Genomic DNA, 26,867 nt, shown 5'->3' on the forward strand with positions numbered 1-26,867 from the left:
ACTGAAAGATTCAACCGTTATGAGGTTCACAAATATCTGACTCCCTTTTCCCCAGTCCACAAAGACAGGATGGATTGTAAAGACCATTCCACTCCGTAAGCATAATTTCACACTGTAAAGGGACCAAAAACAAAAATACAAGCAAAGAGTCCAGATTTTTATTTCTGTGAAGGAGCTTTTAACAAACTAAGAAAGAACTATAACAGTCTGCAGAGCTTAGTTGAAAGGCCATTAGCATTACCTCAGTGAAATTATAACAATGGAGATTATGGGGGTGGTGGTGATGAGAATAATATCTGAATAAAATGTCACTCTCGCAGAAAAGAAAAAAAAAAAAAACACACACTCAGATAAGTAACTCTTAAGGTCAAAAGACTGAACTTGGAGGAAAGATTTAAAATCTTATGTAAGCTTCCCAGGAGAAGCTGAATAATCCAATCAAAGGCTAGATAGCTTTTAAAACAGAAGTGCTATACTATGAAAACCCCTTCTCCAAATATTCCTGTACGTTGTGGTTATGAAATAGTTGTGAAACTTATATTCATAATTTAAGTATTTTCTGGTATTAATAACACTACTAGAATCTCAGCGCATTCTAAAATCACATTTCCAGGTTGTTTGTGAATGCCCTGGTAAAGCAAACTGCTGTAGAAAGTAAGGAACTGCATTTTATCACTAACAGCAGCATAGTCGTCATCCTTCATCTTTTCTTACAACCATCAATTACAAAAGGATGATGATATTGTCTACTAACTAAACTGAGCATATTGATCACATTTAGAAAGAAAGAGGCATGACACCGTATGAATACACCCACCCCAGAAGAAAAAACAAAGCTATAACCTGCCATGCTTTTGTGATGCCACTATTGGAAGCAGAATACGATACGCACTTTTTGTTCTACTTTGGGAGTAAGTCTAGATAGGAAAAATTGCTTGGTTGGCAGATGTACAAAATGATATAATATTTCATCTCTTTCTTTGTTTTAAGCCACCAAGCTGTGACTCAATCCATCTGCCTGAAGTGCTGTTTGTCCACCTGAACGTCAGTGCGGACAAACTGAGTGACTCCTCTAGGGACATGCCCCATCATCAGAAGGACCTTGATCTCAGGTGGAGAGGGAAGAGCAAGAGGAGGCTGAGCTGCCTCCCCGGTGACTGAGTAATGTCCAGCTCAGAAGCAAGATTCAGATCCACGGAGCCCAGGGAAATTTTTAAAAACTTTACTGGTTCCTTGTTTTAATCAGTAAAAATAAGTATCTGCACCAAGTATCAGGGCAGAAAGATTTTTTTGACCTTAAACCTTAACCTTAAAGAGGAAATACAAGTGAACTAAATTTTAAATACCGACTTTTGAAATCGGTTAACTAAGTAGATATTGCCACTTCAAAGAAAGTTTAATAAGCTTGTCAAAAGACGACAGATTTAGAAATCAATTTGAAAGTAAGATAGCATTGCTTCAAAATCCTTACCAGCCTAGAAAAGAAAGCCAAACTAGTGAAACCACTTTTCAAGACACTTTTCAAAATGGAATGGTAGAGGTAGAGAAAACCGGAGTAATATGTATGGGTGCTTTCCTGTGGATCTCTAGAAGCACCAAGTATTCGAAGGCTTTGAGGAGGTGTCTGCAAACTATTTCTTCGACTGAAATTCTAACAGCAAAATATATAATATTAATACCTTGCTTAAGGATTTGTTCTTATGAGATCAACAAAAAATTCTGAGAATTTCGGAGTTTTTTTTAATTAGCTTAATGACATTAATAAGTAGCCTTGAAGAAAAAAAATTCATATTTTTAAAGTGTCGAAGGTCATAATTTTCTTAGACATAGTTTTCCCAAATTCCTTTAATTTTCAAGCCACTCAGGAAAACTATTAATTGGATATATATTTTAAACATATCAGTCAATGTACTCTTTTGTAATGCATTTTTTTCTAATTATACCTCAGAAAACAGTTTCCTTGAACTTTATCATACTCAAAAAAACAGCTAGAAGTCAATGTTCATATCTATTCCAAATGAAAGTTACTGGAAGAGTGACATTAATAAAACAGAAGACATTATCAGCAAGGATGGAGGAACAACAGGAAAAAGATAATTTTTCTTGAAGAAGAGCAGGTATGGCATGGAGAACTCACAGGGAAGCTTTTCTGTCTGCTCCCCCTCCTTTTTTAAAAAAAAAAATAAATATTTTTGCAGTACCTCTTGAAGGTTACTGGACTGTCAAATGGGATATCATCAATGGACATGGCATTGGATATCGTGCCAGACCCATTCAAGAAAATCAAAGAAGGATGTACCTCTATGGACTTCCACCTCTGAGTGGACAAAATATCAGCCCAGCAGGCCAAGCAGAATGTAGATAGAACTGGAATGATTTTTTGGGGGGAAAAGATGCTTAGATTAATTATACCTAAAGTACCAAAAAGAAAAAAAAAAGTCAGTACTCACATCAGAATTAAAGCGAAGCTGGCAGACATTACAGGAAATTACTTGTTTCTTCTTTGGGGGAATGGACACTCCAAACGTATGGTTTATGACTGCTTTCTGCACAGGATCCATCTGAAGAACAAACAATAATCAATTTACAACTTTTCAGGGCAATATACAGTACAGAAGAAAAATAAATAACACTTTCTGCTGGAATCTTTTTTTTTATTTCTTTACCTTTTTGAGATAAACAAGAGGAAATAAAATTTCAGCCCTCATAATAATTAGATTTAATACAGATTAGGGAATTGGTAGCGTGTCAGAGCTTATGAAGAAAAGGCAGCTCCATTGCTGCTGTCATGTCCAGGCTACTAAATAGTTCCTCCCCCAACCCTGCGCATCCTCAGCACTGCAGGGCCCCACTATCACGTCTGAAGTGCAAAAAGCCCCCTGAAAGCCTTCCCCTATCACCTGCTGATCCAATGGACACATTACGAGAAACCACTTTTGCCCCCTAACAAATCACTGTCATTTATCTCTGTTCTGTTCAGTGATATTAGCGTTTACTTGGAAAATATTCTCTCCTGGAGACCTCTCTGTGAGAGGAGGTCCTTTGCCGGCTCCATTAGAAACACCACTTGCTGGGAAAAAGGTCGCAATCCGCAAACATTTCCATGCAGAATGGATGAGTGACATAGCCCACGGGAAGGCTGAAGTTCGGAGGCGCACACAGGGAGTGTTTGTACCAGGGAAGTGACCACGCTTCAGAAAACATTTTAACACCGTGAAAAATGTGAGATAAGTGAAGCACTGGATATATTAATCCTGAATTTTACTGAACATTTTCAGGAACTGGAAACTGATTACTTCTTTGCTAAATACCAGGACTCCTGTTGGTCACCAGTTTAGAACATCCTCAAGATCGCAGAGAGTTCTGCTGTTAACACTGCAGGAGCTGGGGAACGGTACTGGATGTGAAAGAAACAGAGTTTATAGCTGCTACTGCGTTGAGACCTAATTAAACATATTATGTCATTTTTCCTGATGTGGCATGGCTACAGATTAAACTAATTTCCTGACTCAAAAAGATTCAAATGTATTTTTCTAGTTCAAATAAAACAGAATATCTGGTCTGATCTCACAGCTGATCCTGCTCTGAGCAGGAGGTTGGAACAGATGACCTCCTAGGCGCCTTTCAACCCAAATTATCCTACAAGCATCTGTGCATGTGTGGTCCTCCGTACTTATTTAAGATGAGAAATCAATTCTGAAGAGAAGAGGACAAAAAATGGCAGTCTACAAGGAAAGATAAGACCTAATTTCCCAACTTTGTTTTTCAACCAGCTCAGAACAAAATAGTTCCATTTGTTACAAAGTTATATTTTTCTGAAGCTTGCTTTGCAGTCACAGTGATGTTTTTTTCCCTTTACAGTAATATTTGAAGAAAGCAAAAAATGGCTGTTTAATCTTGGGTGGTACACTTTACATATTTGATACTAAGCTGATTTACGAAAGGAAGAGAGAAAAGGTGAAGCTGCCGATTCATTAGTTAAAGAATTATAACAGTAAATTAGCTGCTTCCAGACTTGCTAAACCTGAGGATAAAGACACTAATTTTCCCTTAGTACACATTTAAGGTTCCAGAGAAGCCTGCAGTAATGAGGATTTTCTTCGCGTATGTGCACATGCACAAATTCAAGAAAAACATATTGGGTTGTATCTGCCTGAGAAGACATGAAGACATTCTCCAATAATCTATTACCCGACATTAAACACTTACTTAACTTTTTTTTTACTATGGCTACATAGGTTTCTTGGTACATTCCTTTTAAACAAAATGCACGGTTTTGTAAATGTCATTGCTAACATATTTTCTGGAGAGATGATATAATTTTTATCAGCTTTTGCCATTAAATAGTCTATTTCATTGCTATAGGGGTACCATATTAAGACAATTACAAAAGTACAAACACCTCGTCTGAAATGAACTACTTTATTAAATGATAGTGTTGTCACAATGAATTTGATAGTCTAAAAAAACCCCTAAAATAAATATGTTTTTTTCTTGTTTCCTCTGTTTCTAGAATATAGTGACAGTCCTAAGTTTAAAAGCTTAAAGCATAAGAAAAAAATTCTGGTTCTGACTTGTACCATTTACTGCATCACCCTGCATAATACATCACAATTATACATGCAGATTAAAAGTTTTTTGAGCATCCATTTTATATCAGATGTGCCAGTCAACATATATTATTACATTTATAATATATATTAAAAGTTTTATAATATATATTAAAAGTTTTCTGTATCATTAGGGAATAGTTTTTTTTTTATTTTTCTTAAATGGAAGACATGTTTTGCTTTTCAACTTAACTACTAATTGTTAGATCAGGTAATCTAGAACAAAAGAGTAATGCTGAAAAGTACCTCAACCATTTGAAGTGTCTGAGATCGGTGAAAAGAAATAGCATAAATACCCACTAGCGTCTGCAGTCCCGTTTAAAAAAATAAAAAGGGAAAAAGAAGCACTGATCAATGATTCCTCTGTGCATTCCAGATAACAATCCACAGCACTAGCGTTAGGCAATGCAGTTCAAAAACCATACAATGCAGACTATACAGAAAGTCCCAGTTTCAAACAGACGTAGCAGCACAAGGACAAAAATCTACACAAATAATACAGCTCACGCCGCCTCCAGAAAGTACCGCTCAGGATCCCCAGGGGAACGGTTAATGATCCTTCCCAAACTGGAGCCCTGCACGTAGTCTGGTCACGATTAGAATTCAAGAAGTGCAACATTAACAATTAATAGGTTTTAAATATATCAGAAACTGGGGTGGATTACAGCATGCTGGAAAAATAAAATAGTATCTCTCTGTTAGAAGATTAATGCTGCAGGGTAAACTGATCTCAGATCACTACACAAAATTATCCCCTTCATTGCAGGGAGGGAGGGAGGAGTAGGAAAGAGGCAGAGAGTAATTTGTTGAGGTATATATTAGGAAATGACGCAGCATACTTTGCCCAGTGGGGAGCACCAGTATTTAAAAACCAGTTCTATGAACCAAAATAATAACAGAAGCTAACAGCTACCACAAATGGAAATAAAAACCTGCACTACGCTGTTTATGCTACAGGAGGAATTAATAAAGCAATTCACAGTGCTCTGGTAGCCATAACTAAGTTTAACAACCTTTTAGTCTTGTTCTCCTATTTCAATTGGTTTAATAAAAAGTTAAATTTAAAAATGTCTTCCCAACAAAGCTGAAGATACTATCTTTTTGCAACGAGTCTCCTTAAAACCACTCAAACTATTGAAGTTAGCAAGGATTAACAGAACCCGGACAGGTTTCAGCAGTAATCTACTACTACTTCTTCTATTTCCTCATTTCAGAACATGCAAACATGAGGAAATACTCTGCAACTACTGAGACTGGCAACAATGGCTTTCAAAGCATTTAAAAAATGCAAATGTAGCAACAGACGATCCAAAAAGAAGAACTGCTAACCTCTACTGAAGTTCCATCTAGCCTGTAGTTATATCCCCCCAAACAATCATATGTAGTTATTAAGAGAAGAACAAGAGCAGCACAAACATACATCATATTTCCCCTAACTATTTTCACACAGTTCACATATTTTTTCACCAAAACTCTTCCAGAGCCAGGTGTTTTCTGTGTATTTGGTAAATCTCAGTGACTTTCTCTTGTATAGTCACCCCTTGAACTGATGTAAAAGAGTTTGAACTCTTTGCATCGAGTTCCAATGCCTACAATCTGCTGTGTCAAAAAATAATTCTTTTTGTTTAAACGTAGCTCTGTGCAATTCACTTTTATAAGACCTGTACCACATCCCCAGTCATGTCTGTGTTGCTGTCATTGTGTGCATGGAAACCATTCCATTCCTCTGAGCACCCTTGCTGCACTTCTCAATTCTACCACAATTTAACAAGTTCAATGAAATGTTTTGAGGTAATGGACAGGAACCATATACTACACTCAGGGTGGATCAGTACTTAACTCTGAGCTGATGTTTTCATGGAATGAATATTATAAACCTGAGATCTCACTCCCGAGTCTTAACAGCCAATTCACAGCATATTACTTTCTATGTGAAGTTTTGTGAAGTTTTCCTTGTGTGTGCATCACTTCACATTTCTCTAGACGGAACTTCACCAACTATTTATTGTCTGGCTTCTCAGTCTCACGAAGGTCTTCCACAATGCTTTGGTCTTTCTTTGTCTTCACAACCTTGGAGAACTTCACCATTAGCAAACTTCCTCAGCTCGCTCACCTCACAAGTATCTTTTTAGCATGCAAGGATCCTGTTATGCCAATTTAGTTTTCTTAAAAAACTTTGCCAAGGGCTTTTGTGAAAACCCTTTTGGTTTTTTTTTGGATTAAAACATCCTTTTTCATGTTTGTTGACCCCTACAAACAGGTTTGTAAAGAAGAATTTATCTTTATAAAGGAATTATGTTGACACTTTACAGGCAGTTTACAGTATGAGGTGTCCTCTTATACTGCTCTTGTTGATGTTTCTGTTAATTTGCCTGGCAAAAATATGCCACCCAAAAGCTTGCATTCTCCATGTTTTAAATGTGATGCAAGTTTTAAAAACTTGCATCGCATTTGCCAGCTTTCAGTCCTCAGGTACAAAAGCAGTTTTATACAAGCTGTTACACATTATCATCAGTAATTCAACAATTTCATCCTTGAATTCTCTTATAATTCTTGCTACCAGAAACTCTCCCTGCCCTGCTGTATTGCCATGGTACCACAGATTCTTCCAGTGCCTTCTGGGAACTGAACTAGACTACTAAAAGACATCAAAGTAGGCAGAGGAAGGAGAAAAAAGATCGAGCAAGTGCAGCAGGAGAACTCCTTCAGTAAAAGTGAAGTTCTGGTTATTTTAAGAGATCTCTTTACACATAGCAGACAGTACAAACACCAATTTGTGAGCCTCAGAAATAAATTGCACTGATCCTGTCAAAAGGTAAATTGCTGCAAACAGAAAGGTTAGGTATAATTTCTAAGCCTTTTGTTTAAATGAAGTGACGCTACATTGCAAGAAAAGCCGCTTTTTGTGATGCTGGAAATCCAAAATATTTGTATTAGGTTTTGCTCAGATGCAACCTCCAGTTTAAAAGTTTGGATAAACCCAGATGCTTATGTGAGTTGACGCATTTGGTGCTTGCCCAGTATCCAGAGCTAAATTGCCGCTTACACATCTGAGCTAGTGATAGTGCACTGATTTACATTTGCCGTTTCTACCTAATGACCTAATTTCTAAGCTTTCATCCTCTTCCTGATCTGCTTAGCTATTGAAGCATTCTAAGCAAGTGTAATACATGCTATTTGTACCACTCCAAAAAAAGTCTACACCCAGAAGCCCTGTCTTCCCATAATAGCAGCATAACCGTAAAATAAGTAAGGTTTAAAATTGTGACTGGGAATCTATGCCCTCAGTTCAGTTACCTCTCATCATGACGTAACTCTTGGTTCAAATCTAGAGTTGTCCATTAGGCAAGCATTTGTAAACAGAATATTGGTAAGCAGGTACAAGAGATTTAACTGAGTATCACTTAACCATTGGGCGTTAAGAAGCTTCTGAAAAAACACTGAGAGTGGCCCTTCGGCAGACTGTGTTGTTTTACTCTGATAAAGCAAAAACTGGTAATATAATCCAATGTTTCCATCTGACAATCAAAGGGAGAAAACAGTGACATATATAAAATACCAGTGCAGGAGCAGCATCTAAATTAAGTTCTGGGATTAGTTTAAACCATTGGACAACACTCCTTATTTGTGTGCGTGCCATTTTGATGATGATGATGATGTAGTAAGTAGGCAAACAGCAACAAATATCGTGTAGATCAGGTCTTTTCAACACCCTTCTAGATCACAAAGCCTACATGAACTCCTCCTGTGTTTGAGCTCCAGTTGTCAGGCAAGCTGAGCACACTGCCACTGTGGAGAATGACCATACGCTGAAGCTATTCGTAAATTCTGCCATATATACACAGCCTCCTACCATAACTGTACATATTACGATGACTTAAAGAGTCACAGAAGTGAATACACATACTCAAGAGAGCATATATTTAAAACGTCCAGCATAAAATCAGAAACATTAACATTGTGATGCAATACTTGGCACATTGGCCAATGCAAATTAGCAAGAATCTGTTCTCTCTGTGTTCGTGCTGCTTTTGTCCCAACAGGGAACATATTTCTCATTTGGCTGATGCTAAGTGTAATTTACTGTTCAAGTCAATGCTATACTGTTACACATTTGCTTGCTTATTTTGCATCACCAGGAACACTTCAGTCAGCTCTACCGACAGAACGCTACCTGAAAGAAGGTTGTAGTGAGGTGGGTGTCAGTCTCTTTTCCCAGGTAACAAGAGGAAATAGCCTCAACTTGCACCAGGGGAGGTTTAGATTAGATATTAAGAAAAATTTCTTCTCAGAAAGGGTTATCAAGCACTGGAACAGGCTGTCCAGGGAAGTGGTTGAGTTGCCATCCCTGGGGGTATTTAAAAGACGTGTAGACGTGGTGCTTAGGGACATGGTGGACTTGGTAGTGTTAGGTTAATGATTGGACTCAATGATCTTAAGGGTCTTTTCCAACCTAAATGGTTCCACGATTCTGTGATACGCATAACTTCCTTTTCTTGTGGGAATGTCATCAATGCTCCCTGTGTATCGGCCCTCCTTGACTAGCACAGAGCATGTCCCCACAGAAATTTCTGTACGGTAAGCCTGGAGCTCTCTCAACACCATCTCCACACACCTCTATCTCTATGCTATTCACAACATTTTGGGGTTTGAAAAAAAACAGGCAGATGTAAATGGCCAATAACCAAGAGAGCGGAGGGCTTCTGTAAGATTCCCAGCAGCTGATTCAGAGACTTGCGTGAATGCTTAATTAGAACAGAAAGAATAATTAATTTATAACGTTATAGAGCTTTTACCATGATCCTGTGGTCTAACTGAGGGTTGCTTTAATCACTTTGTTGTTTAACAGGCTCTCTTAATGTATTTATACCTAGCACATTTGCATAGTACATGAAATCTGGATCTCATTGTAATCAAACCCAATCACACTCAGGTTGCAATGAGTCAAGGATTTTACTTTTTTTTTTTCTTTTCTTTTTTAAATTCTGAGTAGATGTCTTTCCCCAAGTGCAGAAAGACATAAGCATCCACTAAGAAAGAACTGAGACCACAGGGACTAATATCTCCCTTCCCTTCCACATGGTTCCCAAAATATGATAACAAAATTGTACTCTGAACGCAAATCTCTCTGAACGCAACTTCTCACTGTGTTTGTCTCTCCTTCTCTTGATCAGTTTGGCAGCAAGTTCCAGTTCACCTGAGGAAAACAGTAGCTGTGACCTCCACACACTACTACTAGTCAGTGAAATCAGCCTGGAGGCATTTTAAAACAAAATAAAACTCTTGCTGTAATCCACTTGCTAACATGACAGACACTACAGCTCTTCATGAAGAGTTGTTGAAATAACAGTGAGTACTTGAAAAATAAAAAAGGAAAGAGACACCTTTGGAGTTTACACTTCTACTTCATTTTTAGTACAAGACAACTAAAAGGGCACCCAGAGCTGGGAACAACCTTTTATGTCTTAAAAGAGGTGAAACATTAATAAATTCAGCTTTCTCTTTTCCCTTTTAGAGATTAAGGTTCAGCCAATTTCATTTGTGTAAATTCCACATTATTTCTGTTGACAGAGTTGCAGGGCTGGAGTCCTGGATTCAGGAGACTGATTTTTTGTCTCCGGCCACTAGCAGTTAGGCTTTCCCCCCTACTTTTTTATGTCCAGTCCTATGGCATAATGCAGAGCCACTTGGTGTGCGGCTCTCTTGCGTGTTTCCCTTTTAAAGTACAGCTTGCATGGAAAAATAAAAAAGGCGATGATTCTCTCTGTGTGCTTGTATTCACAATCACACAGAATACTGAAAGCGATGTCTGCACCCATTTGCAGATTTGTTTTAGGCCAGAAGGAACCATTACATCTGATTTCCTGAAAATTTCGTGACGCAATTTCATTCAATGGAGAGTTTCTGCCCTTCCTATTATGAAGTCCGATAATTTGTGGTCAAACAGAGCCTAAATTTGGGGAAAAAACCTCAACAGCTTGATTTAAAAGTTTCCAACTAAGTTAATTTACATCACTGGGGAAGCAACGCTTACCTTGTCTATTATAAGCCACTCGATCTAGTTGCGCTTCTCTATTAAAGTTCACCCTAATCTAAGATACCTTCTGAATGTGTAGGCACTCGTCCACTGCAATCACATCAGCTCTCAGCCTTCTCTTTGATAAACCAAATAAGTTTCTTCAGCCTCTCACTATAGAAGCCTTCATTCATTTGGTAGGTTTTCTCTGACTCCTTTTCAGTATGCCACTGAAACATAGGTACTAAGAGTTAGAACAATATGCTCAACTATACTTTCTCTTTACCCACTTACTTTTTTTTTTTTTTGGTTTAACAAGAAATGCATTAAACTTGCCTCAGCATTGACTTGGGAAGCCCAGCCCTAAATCTTTACCAACACGCCCATTTATCCATGTTGTGTGCTAGCACAAATAATTTCACCATCACGTGTCCTTCTCCATCTTTGGATGGGTTCGGACCCAGCATGGGAGAGGGTGTTGGCTGAAATAGCACCAAACTGTGAATCTTATGTTCAAGCAGACTGCTTTCAGTCAGGTTTTCACTCAGAAAGTCTAATCTGCAAGACTTTTTCAGACCAAGCTCAGGAGGCCAAGGATGAATCCCAGCCTTCTCAGTAGAACTTTGTTTCTCCTAAACCCATCCAAAATAGTGGTTTAGACCAACATAAGCAAAGGGAAAAACATTCTACGCTGTCCAACTGAAACAAAATCAGGGATTTTCTGATCTTTTGCTCTTCCGTCCTCCTCCGTCTTTGCACTTCTCTGCCTTAAATCAAGAAACTCTGATATTTAAAAAATAACCAAAACAACAGGTAAATAACTGTAATCTTTCCCTACCCCTCTCTTCTCCCTGTATAATGTGATATGATTAAGCACAGAGATAAAAAGAGAATTGAGAAAATACTTTTTAATTCTGCTTTACTATTATTTTTTCAGTGCTGGGAATATTTCCTCTGCCCTTCCTTCCCTTCATCCATGGATATATTTATTGCATGATAAAAATAATTTCTGGTTTAGAAAAATCATAATTAGGAGAGCCTTAGAAAGGGTGTTCTGAAAATTAAATACCACTGCTGTTTCAGAAATTGTTGTGTAAAAGATTATTAAAATTTAATATTTGATTCCTGTAGAAAGACTTAAAGAAAGAAAGGACTGGTGAAAACCACAGCAAAAAAAAATTTCTGAATTTGGTCTCAATTTCTTATAATGCTTAATCTCAAGTGAGGATATAAATACATAAAAGGATTTTGTTTGTAATGTGAACACCAACAATAGATTTAACCCTTATGGTAGGAAAATGTCAAATTTTCTGCTCCATACAAGATTGGAAATTTTTGTAGGTGAAATAAAGAAACAGAAAGCTACTGAAAATGTTTTGGAATAAAAGTGAATTCCTCCCCAAGCAAATGAAGAATGAGGAAAAAGGCAAGTATCTGAAGTTTAATGCTTTTATTTTTTTATACGAAACTGAACCAACCTTAAGTAATCAGCAGCTTCTTTTTTAATCCACCCGATTACTCTACCATAGCACAAGACTTTGTTGTTTTTTTCGGGTTTGGTCTGTCATGGTCCGAAAAGTTCATCTTGCAGATACAAAATCAAGTACAAGCCCAATGGCTAATGTAATACTCAAGGGCTATGACAATTTCCCTTCCTTTTGTGGCTCTGCTGGCTCACATGTTTAACTACACATGAGTCACTTCATCTGAGCCTTATATTATTCCTTTATAAAATGGGGATAAAAATATTTGCAACCTCATAAAAACGCTGAAAGGTCTAAATAACATGTTTACAACTCTTCAAAATCATCTGATGGAAGATGCTATATAACTGCTATTTATTAATAAGGCTGCTGTTATTCAGAACACTCGGCTGTGTTCAGCTAAACAAAAAAAACACTACCAAAAACATCTTGCCTCCAGATCCAGCAAGAAATGAAAACATACTACAGTTTGAGACTTGCTGAAAATCAAACCAATAACAGTCTGAGAGCAAAGCTATTCTTGTTACACTACCTATTACCTTCCGACAGTAAAATAGTATGAATAGGTAAAGTAATATGAAAAATTACATTTCAGTAGAATCCTGCCAGAAGACTCAAACCAAGGAGTTTGCAGTCAGAAAAGCAGCTTAGATAATACGTGGGGTAAAGACGACTTCTGATTTTTGCTTTCATCTTTGAAATGGTCCTTAGATATGACCCTTTTTTTTCTTAAGGGGCCACTCTAAGTTTTGGTGACAGTTTTCTTGCCTCCAGCCTGCTCCAGAACACCAACACCACAAAGATGAATAGTACCCCGTTAGGCAGATTTTAATTTCCTCTACAGTTCTGAACTGTGCAAAGAGAGGTTAGGGACAAATTCATGGCCTTGATCAAGTCTGTGAACAGGAGAGAACAAAGACATAAGAAGCCAAGTCTTCTGAAATGAATTAATATCGTTACCTTTCACGTACTGGGAATAAAGATCTAAAAAGGATAAATTACATGTGTATATATGCATTTGAATATAAATATATAAAATGGCTGAATATAAATGAGAAGCAAATCAGAACCGAGAATCGCGTAAGTATGCTAGCTGACACCTGTCATCTATTCTTCAGAATAAGTAAGGAATAATGGCTTTCTTCATTTAAAAATAAATAATGATGTTTCTGGTTTGGGCTTGTTTTTTTCTTTTCATCAGTACCACACGCTACACAAACAGCCTTTAAAATGCTTTTGATTAAAAAGCACTGTATTTAGGTATGAATCTTTAAAGGAACATTCCATTTGTAATTAAACCTGTCCTGAAACCTAAAGAGTATCAAAGTCTGGTTGTCTTTTTTTTTGTTTGTTTGGTGTTTTCTTTTTTCTTTAAATCTAAGTAAAGGAGACACAAAGTAAGGTGGAAACCTTTCTCTTTCAACAAACACATGAGCAAGAAATGCAATCCTCTTTCCCTAGTGTTAACTTGGGGAAGCAGCGGAAGTTCATGGTATCTCTACTGTCAGACCAGACCGACTGAATACAGAGAAACCCAGTTTGAAAGGCACAGGTCTTCACATCAGCCTTGTTCTGGTCGCTGCAATGAGCTGGTCAGTGCTTCAAACCTGCGTATCATTGGCTTTCAGCTATGCTAAAGAAAGACCACTAGCTATATCCACATTCAGAAAGAAAGAGTACAACAAGAATTAATTCTTAGCTATATTCCTATCCTTTATTAATTAATAATTATTGCGGTAATTCTTAGTTTCTCACGGAACAATGTAATGAAGGTCTAAGGGAGGGCAGGAAAGCCAGCCATGCACAGCCAGAATGCTGCAAAAGCAGCCACTTCTGCATTCATCAGATACATGAAGAATTTAGACTTCTCTAAAGGCGTGCTAGGATTTTGCTTAGAATGAGACTTATAATTAGAAACTAGAAAAACCTTTATAAGCACAGTGGTACAACATGTGCCCTCTTTTTCTTAAACTGCAATTTTGCAACTGCTTGCTTTGAGAGGAGATGTTTTCCTCACAGTCTATTTGCAAAACATCCTTCAATGGTCTAATACCTAAAATATTTATGGCTAACAACCCTCTCCCTTTAACCAGCTTCCTTGGGTCATGAACATACTACTAACTTGCGAAGAAAGCGATTCAATGAAGATAAAGGCTTCTTAGCTTTTAGCTATGCTGACCAGCAAAATAAATAAATACTGTTGAAATGTCAGAGAGACTACATCCAAGCTTTCAGTAAAGACAGAGATGAAGCACGTAGCCAAGGAACAGATTTTCTGAAGGACTCAGCAAATGGGAGGATTTATATGCAGAAACTGTATTTCTTTACAGAATTAAGCTGATGGCCTAATTCCTTGTATGCACAACAATGACAGTAGTCCGGCAATGCAGGAACCATTTCTCAAAAGCCACACCATGAATGCCGAGCTCCTGCAAAGCGGTAGGGAAAGGCTACCACACCTGCTGATTTCTGTTTCTCAGCAGCGCGTGTCAGTGCACTTTCTACTTAGAGACAGGGTTTCCTATCCGCCCGCTGATCTGGGAACCGAGAGGAGGAAGTTTATCTATCACATTCCTGTTAGAGAAAATAAAACGTAACAGGAAACTTCAAAAAATAATTAATGTTTGAAAAGATTCTCCCTTAAAGCCAGTCTGTATTATTTTAAGTAAGATTTTTTCCCCTGAGAATAATATGTATTAAAGACTAGAAACAAGGCAGAAAAGTCTTTATTTAGGCTCACCTATTTAACAAAGAGTTGCTCTTTGAAGAGATTCTTGACAGAAACTAGGGAACCTGCATCTTTATGTTAAAATACCACAGACTGTAAAAGCTGTCAAAGATTGATTGACAACTCCCTGCTTTTTGCAGCAATTTTTCCCCCTTATCTAACTCTGTGTATCTTACCAGGATACTTCAAGCTCAATCCTTTTTTAAAGTTTCAGCTGAAATGACTCAAGTATTTTGTGGGAAAAACATACCACCTTAAATAAGCATTTTTCAGGGCCTCCAAAGGCTGAGAAAAATTCTTCCAAAAAACTGCTACCACGTTTGAAAGAGGTCTCTGCTGGTTTGCATCAAGGCCATAGAAAGGGCAAAGAGGCTTTGCAACCAGGTACAGTGAAGGAAGAGTCAGACAAGAAAGCAAAGATAAGCCACAAAGCAGAGATCTGTGCTGCCAGAATTTGGGCTTTATTATGTGGTTCCTGAACCTCTGCTTTCCTCACCAGTAAATATCTGGGAAAACACCTATTATTCTCTTTTATTCCCTTTACAGGCTGATTCCTCATGTTGTAGTTTGGGTGATTTTGGCTGACTTGGAAAGCACAAAATATTATATCCATAATAACTAAAAGTGAAATAGGAATGTTTTTAAGTGCTCGACACAGGAATAGAAGGCAAACCTGAAATGCCTTTGGTGCCCGCATGCCTACAAAAAGAAAGGCTATACAATGTCTGTAAGAAAAAATCTTGCCATTTCTTGATAAAAAAAACAAAAAAAAACAAAAAACAAAAAAACACACACCCCAAAACCACCCAGTTACCCCGCAAAAGACCTCTCAAGTTACTTGCTTACGTTTCCTTTCTGTGCTGTTAGCTAATGAGGGTAAAGCATAGCTCTTAGAAAACTTCACCTGCTCTCTGGAGCAGAGTATTTCAGAGGGAGAGGAGCAGAGAAGGTCACATCCCTCCAGCACTGCACAAAAGGGAAAAGGGGAAATCAGAGCACATGGACAGGCTACTCCAGTAAAAAGGACGACAGATAACAAGTTGGCAACATCCAGTTGGCTGCATCTGTAATTTGCTCCTCCTGTATACAATCCTGAGCTCCACAGCATACTTTGGCACTGCGGCAGGGCATTAAGTGGCTGAATTCAGACCCTGCTAAGGAAACGGCAAGCTCCTGAGCCGCGGTGCTGTGCCAAACGCAGAAGAGGCTCTTGGCGCAGAGGGGTGAGGGCAGCCGGCAATACGAGTGCCCTGCGCTCTTATCTGCAAATGTCCGCCTCTGCCTTGGCTGATTACTGGGCCCTTCAAATGAGAACTAGATGGGCAGCAAATAAAATGAGGGGCATAATTGAAAACGCAGAAGAGGGAAGAGCAAATTAGTTCCTCCCAGTAGCTGTCTTGGGGGTAGGCCAGGGATACTTAGTCCAGCAAGGCTAACGCTGGAAAAGAGACAGAGATTTCTGACTAAGTTACTCGTCAGCTCCTCTTTCCCTTCCTGTAGCCCATTCCAGCTGGCTCACCTTCACTGGCAGATTTAAAATACTTCTGGTCCACTTCACAATGGGAGTGAGGGAACTCTAACATAAAGAATCAGCATAAACCTACTTGAAGAGAAATAGACACCGAAGAAGTAGCCAGGCCACATTAACCCATGTGTCCTCTAAAATATGAAGGTATGAACCAGCATTTAGAAACCAATCGTGGGCCAGTTAGATGGAAATGTGAAATGTGAAAGCTACAAGAGATGCTATAATCTTTGATTACCCCTGAGGCCATAAAAAACTCAGAAGGAAGCATATGAATTGCTGATTATTTTCTATGATGGTAGAATGTGAGAAGTTGCTGATAGTGCTTTTGTGCAGACTGACAGGTCCCTGGCTGTACCACTGCGACTAAATTTGAATCACGTAGTGCTGCTCTCATTTCAGGACAAGGTAGCATGCATTGGAGTTTTGAGACTTTTTTTTTTTCTGGGGAGTATACACCCTTTACAGGGAGATACAGACAGTGATCGTTTAGTTTGCCTTGCAAGATAAACCCTGACTTTCAGCCACTTTAGCGCATGCATCACGATAACCTTCCATGATGGTATCACAAAGAATCCTTTCTTCATTCAGTCCACAAGATGGATGACATGAGAAAATGAATCAGTGAGGTGCACAGAAAGAATCGCACAGAAGGTAAAATCCAGCCAGTGTAAAATTTGAGATTATGTTATATTAAATACCCCATGGGGACCAAATTAAGATTACTGTGCAATCTTTGATTTCCACTGACTTTATGCATTTGACTTTGAAGGCTTACAGATCTTTAAACATAATCAATATGCAAGAAGTTACAAGTTAATGAATCATAAAGTCATTTTAACATGCTAAAAAAGGGCTCTACTTAAACAATACCTTTTCATAGATCATCCGTTCCAAATTGGAGGTACCAATTTGGGAAGTTCCTATAATGCTGTCTCTCATTCTGCTATAAACAAGAATATTTCAATACCAGCCGAGAATTTGATTCAAGCTATGCATTTCAGACAGAGGAGTATGAGAAACTGAGCAAGAGCTTTTAGAACTTGATGTCAGGACAAACATGCTGTCACCTTTGGATCTGCTGCTGCAGCACTTCTGAAAGAGGGATTTGTCCTTCTGTGCAGCAACTCAGGTTTGGGCCGTGACAGCCTGATCATGCCTGCCCTGTTCTGACAAAACTATTTGCTGGTGCTGTAAAAAGACCGGGAAAGAAGAGAGCACCTAGTCTGCAATACCTCTCTACTTGAAATCCTTCATTCTGCATTTAGATTATCCCTTTCTGGGTGATCTGTTGAAACAAAAAGGCACCCATACTGAGGAACAAAGGCACGTAGCCAAGGAGTTAGTGCAATCATTCCCCAATTAATTTTTCCTATATAATAAGCAAGTCCTAAGGAAAAAAGACAAATTTAATTGGGGTGTGAACTGATAAGTATTACACATACGTCCACAGCATTTTTAGAACTAGTAATGTTTTTAGGAGAAACAGAAGGGAGGAAGCATTTTAAACTAAATCACACAAGTCCGTCAAGAAAATAAGATATACTTGGGGTAGGCATTTCTTTTAAAAAAAAAATCAGGGTCTGCTCAGTGATTCATTTGAAAGTACCCCATGTGGAGAGAAGCAAGTGATCAGAACACTTTCAAATGAAATGGGAACACTGATGTTTCATCTGGAGCATCACAGGTCTTTCCAGAACTGAAAACTGTCAAAGTTAACAATATAAGAAAGGGTTTACCCCAGATTTTAAATATATTTCCATAAATGAGAGAAGTTCTTTTGGAAACACTGTAGGGGGTTCCTTTAAAAATGTTTGCAGTTAATACATTTTACCTTGCTCTTCCTGCAGTGGTAGTTCCTGTATCAAGTTCCTAAGCAGAAACTTTTCTTTTTTCAGGCCCCTGAAATTAAGTTAGAAACCACCTCCCGGCAATGTTTAGAAAAGCATTTCTATACCTGACTGCCATTGAAAATGAACAGGTGGATCCAAAGAAGTTTTCTCGTGAGGCCACATTTCTTTTTGCCACATCCAGTGAACATAACGCAAGCATGAACAGCGGCCCCGGCGTGTGCTGCAGGGTCCCCTCAGTCCTGCTGAAGGCAAAGAGATTGAGTGCTGCCCACTAGAGGTTTCACTGTCTACAGTCCTTGACAAGTCCTCTTGTGAGTGAAGTGCATAGTTTTCCCGATTGATCCATAAGGCAAATGATGGCTTTTATGGGGAGAAGGGGCAAAAAGCTCTTCCAATATTCTGTTCCTGCACACGATGAAAAATTAAGGCACTTTGGATGCCACATACATTATGGGTCAACTGGACTTAGCTTCTACTCACTCAAACTTATCTTCTGGAAAAAGGCTTTTTACAACCTTTTACACACTTGCCCCAACACTACAGTGAAAAAAGAAACCCCAAATCGATTATATATACACAAACATAGAAATTTACATTTTAAAAGTTGTGCCAAGTCAGAAAGAAAGGAAGTGCATGACAGCCGGTGTTCACTGTGCATGTCAGTAGATAACCATGAATGATTTAGTTTTCCAATGAGCTTTAAAGTCCATTGTAAGACTGTTAGGGTAAATCAATACCTGCAAGATAAATGGTGAAGTCTGTGAATTAGAAATAGAGTAGTACTGAACCACTGTTCCTCAGAAAATAGAGTTTAAACATGCAGTGTCTGCGATGCATAGCAGCATGATTTTATATAATTATCAAGAATTCCAAGGGAGGAAGTAGACAATGAGTTGACAATATTTGCCAATTACCCCAGGCCTCTTTTTTTAAATAACACCCATAGAAGTTTGGAGAGGAATGACAGGCGTGAAGGATAAAAACTCTGGGAATTAGGCAAATAGAATGTAACGCAGATAAATGTAAACTAGTGTACATAGGCAAAAACAGTCTAAATATCCAAATTAATCTGTCTCTAGAGGCTACTGCAACTCAGAAATTCAATAATACCACCAGCAAGCAAATAATGTTGGTTAACTCTACAACTACAGCATCCCTAAAGAAAAGGTTCTCCGAGTCTTTATGTACAGTTCTGTGAAAAAGCTAACCTATAAAACCAGTGCAACCGGAAAGCAGACAAATCAATAACAAAATGCTCAAATGTAACAGAAAGAGGATGGAACATGAATATGATTTGCACGATGCCTAGAAGATGAGAATGACACACTGCTTTCTTAAAATTGTATGGAGTTTTGGTCCTGCACTTTAAACATACCTAGATTTTTTTAATCTTTTATCTCTTTGTGCATGTGCACACACACCCCTGATCTATACACATGCACATACACACATTTCCTTCATAAATGCACAATTTTCACATATACATTTTGCAATTAATTAGTGATATTTGCTACTGTTTATAATATGTGTTGGGCTGCTGCCGTTTGAAAGAAGCCAGCTGATACGTTACCTCATGACCATTCCACAGCACCGCGTGCCATAGCACAAGATCTGTCAGCAAGATGTATTTGCAAGTCATGAAGGAAAAAAAAAATCCTCTTGCTGTTTTAACTTCAAACAGAAGGTGAGTTTGTGAAAGGAAACACTTGGCAGTGCTTCAGCTGATCACTGTCTGGCGGTGGTGACGCTGCTTCCCTTTACATCTCCCCCGCAACCACAGAGACAAGTGTGATGCTGTACAGTTCAGGCAACGGTCACGTACGAACAGATCATATTCGCTGACTTGGCAGAAATGACCCAGAGCAGTTTCCTTCTTGTTGCTATTAGCTTACTATTTGCCAACTCGTTCCATGCTGAACTACCTCCACACGTGGAAAGCTGAGTGGCAACATGGTTTTGGTGTACTCAATGCATTTAAGATAATAACTAATTAAACAAATTATAAAGTGCGACAGCAAAAAAGCATTTTAATAACATTCAGAACTATTTTATGAGCTGTTAAAGAAGTGAGAAATACAGAAGAGAGAGTTTTTATTATTGCTGCTCTGATAAACACGGAGAACTACAGAAGCATTGAGCATTATTTTAGCAATAATAATTTTTTTGCAAAAACCCAAGATGCTTTACCATAAACTAAAGTTAGCAGGTTCACATTTTTCACATTGGCTGGCTGTGCAATTTTAGTTCTTATTGTTATTATACAGAACTAACAAGATCCTCCAGTTGCTTCACTGGCTGTAATAGACTTAGCTTGATTCACATCAGTGGAGGATCTAGGCCTTACCTGTCATGCCTGTTTTTCCATTAGCTTTTGCTTTGTCCTTTTTTACAGCACACGGAAATGCGCACGCCTAGGCGGATGTTCAAAATTATTCTATTGCTCATTAAACCTTTATTGTGGGTTTTTTTTCCAGTGTGCAAACACCACCCCAACAGACCAAGTTATAGCAGCCTTCCAATACAAAAGGGGGCCTACAGGAAAGATGGGGAAGGACGCTTCAGCAGAGAGAGCAGTGATAAGATGAGGGGTAATGGTTTTAAACTGGAAGAGGGGAGATTTCGATTAGATCTTAGGAAGAAATTCTTTACTGTGAGGGTGGTGAGACACTGGCACAGGTTGCCCAGAGAAGCTGTGGATGCTCCATCCCTGGAGATGTTCAAGTCCAGGTTGGATGGGGCTTTGAGCGACCCGGTCTAGTGGGAGGTGTCCCTGCCCATGGCAGGGGGGTCGGAACTAGATGATCTTTAAGGTCCCTTCCAACCCAAACCATTCTATGACTCTATGATTGGCTCCATTCACTGGGTTGAATGGGTACCACTCAGTCTTTTGCACAAGGGAACAGCAACCACCACAGCACAGACAAAAAGGGTTGTCTAAAATTGTGTCAGCAATGCATTGTTTTAAGGCAGCTTCAATACTGGATATTAGAACTGGCTTGGAAAGCATACAGTGTAACTAAATGCGGAAACACCTTTACTTACTGTGTTAAAATTTGGGAAGAATCCAACAGCAGAGCTGCTGTCCACAGGGAAGGACATAAAGGGTTTGATATCCAGGGAAGGCTGCATCATCAAGGTAGGTGTGCGCACAAGGGTGGGAAGTGTAGTAGTGCCTGCCAAGAGCAAACAAAACCAGGAATTCATAGTATTCTCCTTTCCACATCACACAAAGTATACCTATCTCTTGCTGCCACAACCACCAAGAAAAAATAATAGAGAGAGGTAATAAAGTGGCTCTATAGGAGTTAATATCATTAAAAGAAACCTATTTCCACACACTACAGATGAGGCAGAGCACTCCCCTATGGCCATGGATACTTAGATGCTGAAGAGGAGACATATGGTATATAAATCACACTGGCAGGTAGAATAAATCCTTTCTAAAGCTGAAAAATTCTTCCGTGCCAGAAAGGCCAGGATGGGCGCCCGTGAAAGTCAGATGCTTTTGCAATTCACAGTTGCCTATTAGATCAGCTAGTACAGACAATAGATGCAAGCTGAAATCGAGAGGTTTGCTTCCCAATAGTGAGCTGCGGATTTATTTCTTCCTCTTCTGGCAGCATCTGTAACTATCAGGTGCTGCCCAAACATTATTTCACCTAACTTTTAAAAAAATGCCTTCTGTTTTACAGCGCAAGGCAAATATTAGAAAACAGCCAACAATTAAATAATCAGATAGCACATAAACGAACACAACTCTCTACATGCAATGCAAACCAGCGTTTTCTTAATTGGAACCCAGACCTTTCTCTCCAAACAAGAGCTTCCCAGAAATCTACATGCTTAAATTCTTTCTGTGTACACTTGAGAATCATTCCCCAGCAAGACCCCGAAGGAATGGGAAGACACAGATGTCCAAATATTCGTTTTTAACTAGCTATCTGCCCTATTCACACAATAGTGTGCTTAGTGCACAAGCTTCCAGCTATGCCTGTGGGAGTATTTTTTTTTCCTGAAATCATACAAAATAGATTTCAAATAAAATTTCCCTCATTGAAATAATAATAAAAAAAATATCAAAACACAAATAAATAAATAAATCTCAGTTTCTCCTTCCTGGGTTGAATAAATAATTCAACACTGACTGGAGTAGGCACTGGAACACAGGTGTCCCACACCTCTAAAGCAGGGTGAGTCACTCTCTGCCTCTCGTTCCTCTGCCAGAATTTCTCCATAATTGCCTCCTTCTCCCACTCACTGGTGGCCAGCACATCAGCTGGAAACATAACAGTCCTCTTAGGAGTTTCTCTGGTCTCAAGCAGAGCTGACACAATACCTAAGCTTTTCCTCATGGAAGCTGTCTGAGTTTTTTAAACTCATTCAGGAAGGCAAAACCAACCACAAACAAAACCACAAAAAAGGACAAAAGTAAACAAGCAATTTTCCCTCTCTTCTCCCATGAAATCAAATCATTTGCATCTACTTGCAAGATGCGAGGCAATCCATGTGGGCTGCCTGAATACCAGTCTTCCATTAAGGGATCTGCCTTTCTCCCTGTTAAGTACGTGCAAAATTGAAAGCAGAGTAGAAATTTTCCTCCTTTTCAGCTCATCACCTTGCCTCCATGGACACAATTTCAAACCCATCTTTCAGTATCTAAGAGTAAAGCTGAGTTCAGAAGCCAGATGGGGCTGCATGGATGTTTTTGGACAACCAAACACTTATAACTAGCCTTGAGCTCAAATTTTGTAGATGCTGGAGAGACAGTAATTTTGAGCACAGCTGCAGCACAGTAAACATTATCTTATGGGCTAGCAGCTGAATAGCAGGCTATAATCTATTCTCTGTTTCTTCTATAGGAAAAGTGTGTTGTTTACAGAAAGATGGGTCATTGACAACAATGGAGAGAGAACTGTTGAACACCATCCCAAATGAGCTGCACAACTTGAATGGAAAAGTATGCCTGAGACACTTTCCCAGACTATTTTCTCCCTTCTCCTACACCAATACTTTCATAAATGTGAGGTTTGTTTCTGCATAAACCCATGAAACTCATTGACAGTTGTGCTTAATTAACCGTAGTCAAAGCTTATTCAAGTGGAGTCACGAACGTCAAAAAGCTAAAGGCTAACATGCCCATAGTTTCTTCTTCATATCCATAATGAAAACAATACATCAATAGGAAAGCAATGTGTCAGAGGACTTATCCAAAGAAAACACCTTCAACTGCAAGAATAATGATTATTTCACTAGCTGGTTCTGAAACAGTAGATTTACATAATTTGTATTTCAGAGTTGTATTCAAACAGCAGCGATGTTGTACTCAATTACTTAAAGTCCATAAAATGCCATTATCAACCTAACTTCTACAAGTTTCTCTCTTTTAAGTTCAGAAGCAAGATCCATGAAGTTAAAAAAGACCTGTCCTCTCTTTACATATACATACTTCAGTGAACCTATGGCTACATATTTTAACTAAATTTTACAGAAAAAATACAACAGAATAGAGTTAAACTGTGACTGACATTTAAAATGAGAGCTGAGTTAGGTTCCTGACACTGTCCTTAACCAAGGTATAGAAAACATTTGGCATAAAGGTTTTAAAAATTAAAAAAATTAGCATCCTCCTGCAAACAATGTGATATTCTTTCCACTCTTTGACTGAGTACAGATCATTTCATGTGACAAAGACGTTTGAAATCTGCTTGCAGTTTTGCAGTCATGGTGTTTCTGCTGCCAGAGTAATATATGACCAGTAGACGAGGCTACATTCAGAGTCCATACCAAATAGAAAACATACACACCTACCACACTTATTAGCAGAGGCATTAGTAATAAGAGATTTGTTCACTTCTCTTTGCCAGTTTATTACTTCAACCATTGCCAATCAAATACCAGTGACCCTGTTTGACTGAAGTTTGATTTTCAGACCCACCTTTGAAAGCCTCTGGAATAATGATCGGATGAAGATGACTTAAACTACAGGTAGAAGCACCTCAGGACAAAATCATCAAATCAAACAGAACAGGGCACAGCTTTACACTGGCATTGCTCCCAAAGGTCAAATAGATTCTCAGCACCACTCCACCAAATCTGTATGCAGACCTGAGCTAAGCAGGAATACTGGCACAAGAAAGATGTAGCTGACAAGCTTCATTATCTTCATAAATTTAACAGATGTTTACCATTTCATTAGCATTTTAATGATAAAGACAACTTACCATGTCAAACACAGACTGTTTTAAACTACTTGTAAATCTTTGGCATAAATATAACTGATCTTTTTTGTAAATTCATTTGCTCATTTCAGCTTCATAATTTTTAAACAGTATTTTACCTTTGTAACTTCAATTTTGACTCCCACAGTAGGAGTTACCTATGTATTGGAGATGCAAGCAGCAGACAGACTTCTCCAAAATGCACTGATCCTCACTGGTCCCTTTTACCCTTGTCTATGAGGAGGAAAAAAGGTTTTAATTTGAGCAGATGATCCAAAATGTCTCATTTTATTAAGATTTTTTCCTCCTCCTACACATATGTATCTCAAAAGCACGTACGTATCCCTGTGTAACAGGCACTGTTCCTCTTTGACCACAAACATACAGCTTCACTCACACCACAACCCACTGGGCCACTGATGTTATCGCAAAGGTTATAAAAGGTTGTCATCTTTACCCAAATTTGATCTGTCTCTAAGAAAAAATGGCACATAATTAATAGATTAAGCAATGAAAGTGGTATTTTGGGGAAGCAAGTCTTGTATCTGTCACTCCCATGGCAAGACGAGTCCCAGGGGCCAGTGAGACCTGCTTTAGCCAGGAGTCAGACGACACCAGGACTCAAGGAGTCTCTACCAACAATTCCCCCCCCACCCCCCCCCCCCCCCCCCCACCCCACAGCTCTTTTGCAGCTTCACAGACAAACTGCAGAAGGCAAGACTGGCAGGATCCAGTTTTGGCAGAGGCAATCACAGTTAATTTTGGCCGTGGTTAACAGTCACGGCTCATCTTTTTCAAGTAAACGCAGTGTCAGGTTCAGTCAGATGTAAGCATGCAATTTCTCCCTTTGCACCTTCCTGAAAACTATTTGTGAAAATATTACTTCTGTGATTTTCTCCCTTAGTGCTTTTCTTTATCACTGACAAACACACACACACACACAAAAAAAGGTGTAATGTCTGCACAATAATTCCTCTGAGTTCGGTCAATATTAGATCATTACATGAAAAACCCAATTCCACCACAAAACTTAGTCATATAAAACACATTTTGTGAACAATTTCAGCATACTTATATGAATTACTTCCCCGACTTGAAAGCATGCTCTAGAACATCTTCATTATAGGCAACTATAAAGAAATCTAATGCCATACTGAGGTCTCTCCCCTTTTTCTATTACCTAAAGATGTTACTACAGTGTTTTAATCCTCTCATCCAAAGAAGCAGTCCACATTCAGAACAAGAGCTGTGGAAGAGTAACTGAAGTGCTAGCAGGACTGAATAGAAGTATTCGGTTGACAAATTTCTGTGAACTAGACAATCTACATCCACCCCAGATTGCACGTGGTTGCCTTTGTTTTAACTTGTGCCATGGACAGTATTTGGGAAAACTTCAAAGGGACCTCGGTTGAGTTACACCCACCACTACTTATGTGCTTACGCTGAGAGTTTCCAGTTTATGGACAGGCTGTGCTGGCTTTTTCATCTCTGAATTGTCTGATCATTTTCAGCTATGAGTAACCTTTACTTTCTACATCAACGCTGAGTAGTCTCATCTGGCCAGGGAACAGCGGCAATAAAACTGATGGGACGGGTCAGTTCTGGGCTCTGTCCTCCCTTGACCTTTTTAGCACAGCATTTTTCAGACACTGCTTGAGCCAACTGTATTCCTTCAAGGCTGGATGACAAGTTGTCCTTTTCGTTTTGCTCACGTTGGCTGAATTCATTATGGACTGCAACCACACTATGCACAGCCACCCTGCCTTTACACCTCACACTGTCATCTCCATGTAGAGCATTTTCCTTCAGAGCTCCAGAAGATGGACAACCAGACAGGACATATTTGAAACAGCTCCCTGGAAGGATTCTGAGATAATTCTGGATGTGCTCACCTATGAGTTTCTTCTGGGACCCTACGGTTTCAGTACAGTTTATTAATTTGTGAGTGGAAGTTTTGAACGCTGTCAGAAATATTTACTTCAGCATGTGGCTCAAAAACCAGTTTTACAAAAATGTTAGAGCCAGAGGTAGTATCTAGGCTTTCATATTGAATAAAAATCTCTTCGGCTCTATTGCCTATGCCTTGCAAAAAACTAAAAAAAAAACAAACCCACCACCACCAAAAAAAAACCCAACTTGCACAAGACGTTCCTACATTTGCTTATATGCAGCTTTATGGGAAGACTGGCACAATGAAATTATGTTTATAAAAAAAACTTCCACCTAACTACAGAAAAGCGTACCATAAAAAAATGAATAGGTTTCTTCCCTTATATCTGATGCCCCCATTGCATCATGCCCCGGATCTATCTGCTTTTACTACAATTTCTTTTCCCCATAAATAACAGGTAAAAAACAATCACTTGCAAGTCATTACATTTTGTAGTTTAGGTATTTATATGACAATACTCTCTGAGATTTTTCCCAACACTT

General features: G+C 38.8%; 1 protein-coding gene across 4 annotated transcripts in view; it reads right to left on the bottom strand.

The window, feature by feature from the left end:
• Positions 1–26,867, bottom strand: part of ZNF385B (zinc finger protein 385B) — a gene marked incomplete at both ends in the record, with an annotated part of 176,617 nt that overhangs the window by 34,470 nt on the left and 115,280 nt on the right. For 3 of the 4 annotated variants that reach the window (XM_082483284.1, XM_082483283.1, XM_082483285.1), the window contains 2 exons: positions 2,451–2,561; positions 21,259–21,389. In XM_082483284.1, the coding sequence (XP_082339410.1) occupies positions 2,451–2,561; positions 21,259–21,389 (242 nt within the window). Of the gene's footprint in view, positions 1–2,450; positions 2,562–21,225; positions 21,390–26,867 lie in introns of those variants that run through there. The other variant, XM_082483286.1, reaches the window with a different exon arrangement.

Source organism: Vanellus vanellus (genome assembly GCF_965231255.1).
Source record: "Vanellus vanellus genome assembly, chromosome: 5".
NCBI classification, from domain to species: domain Eukaryota; kingdom Metazoa; phylum Chordata; class Aves; order Charadriiformes; family Charadriidae; genus Vanellus; species Vanellus vanellus.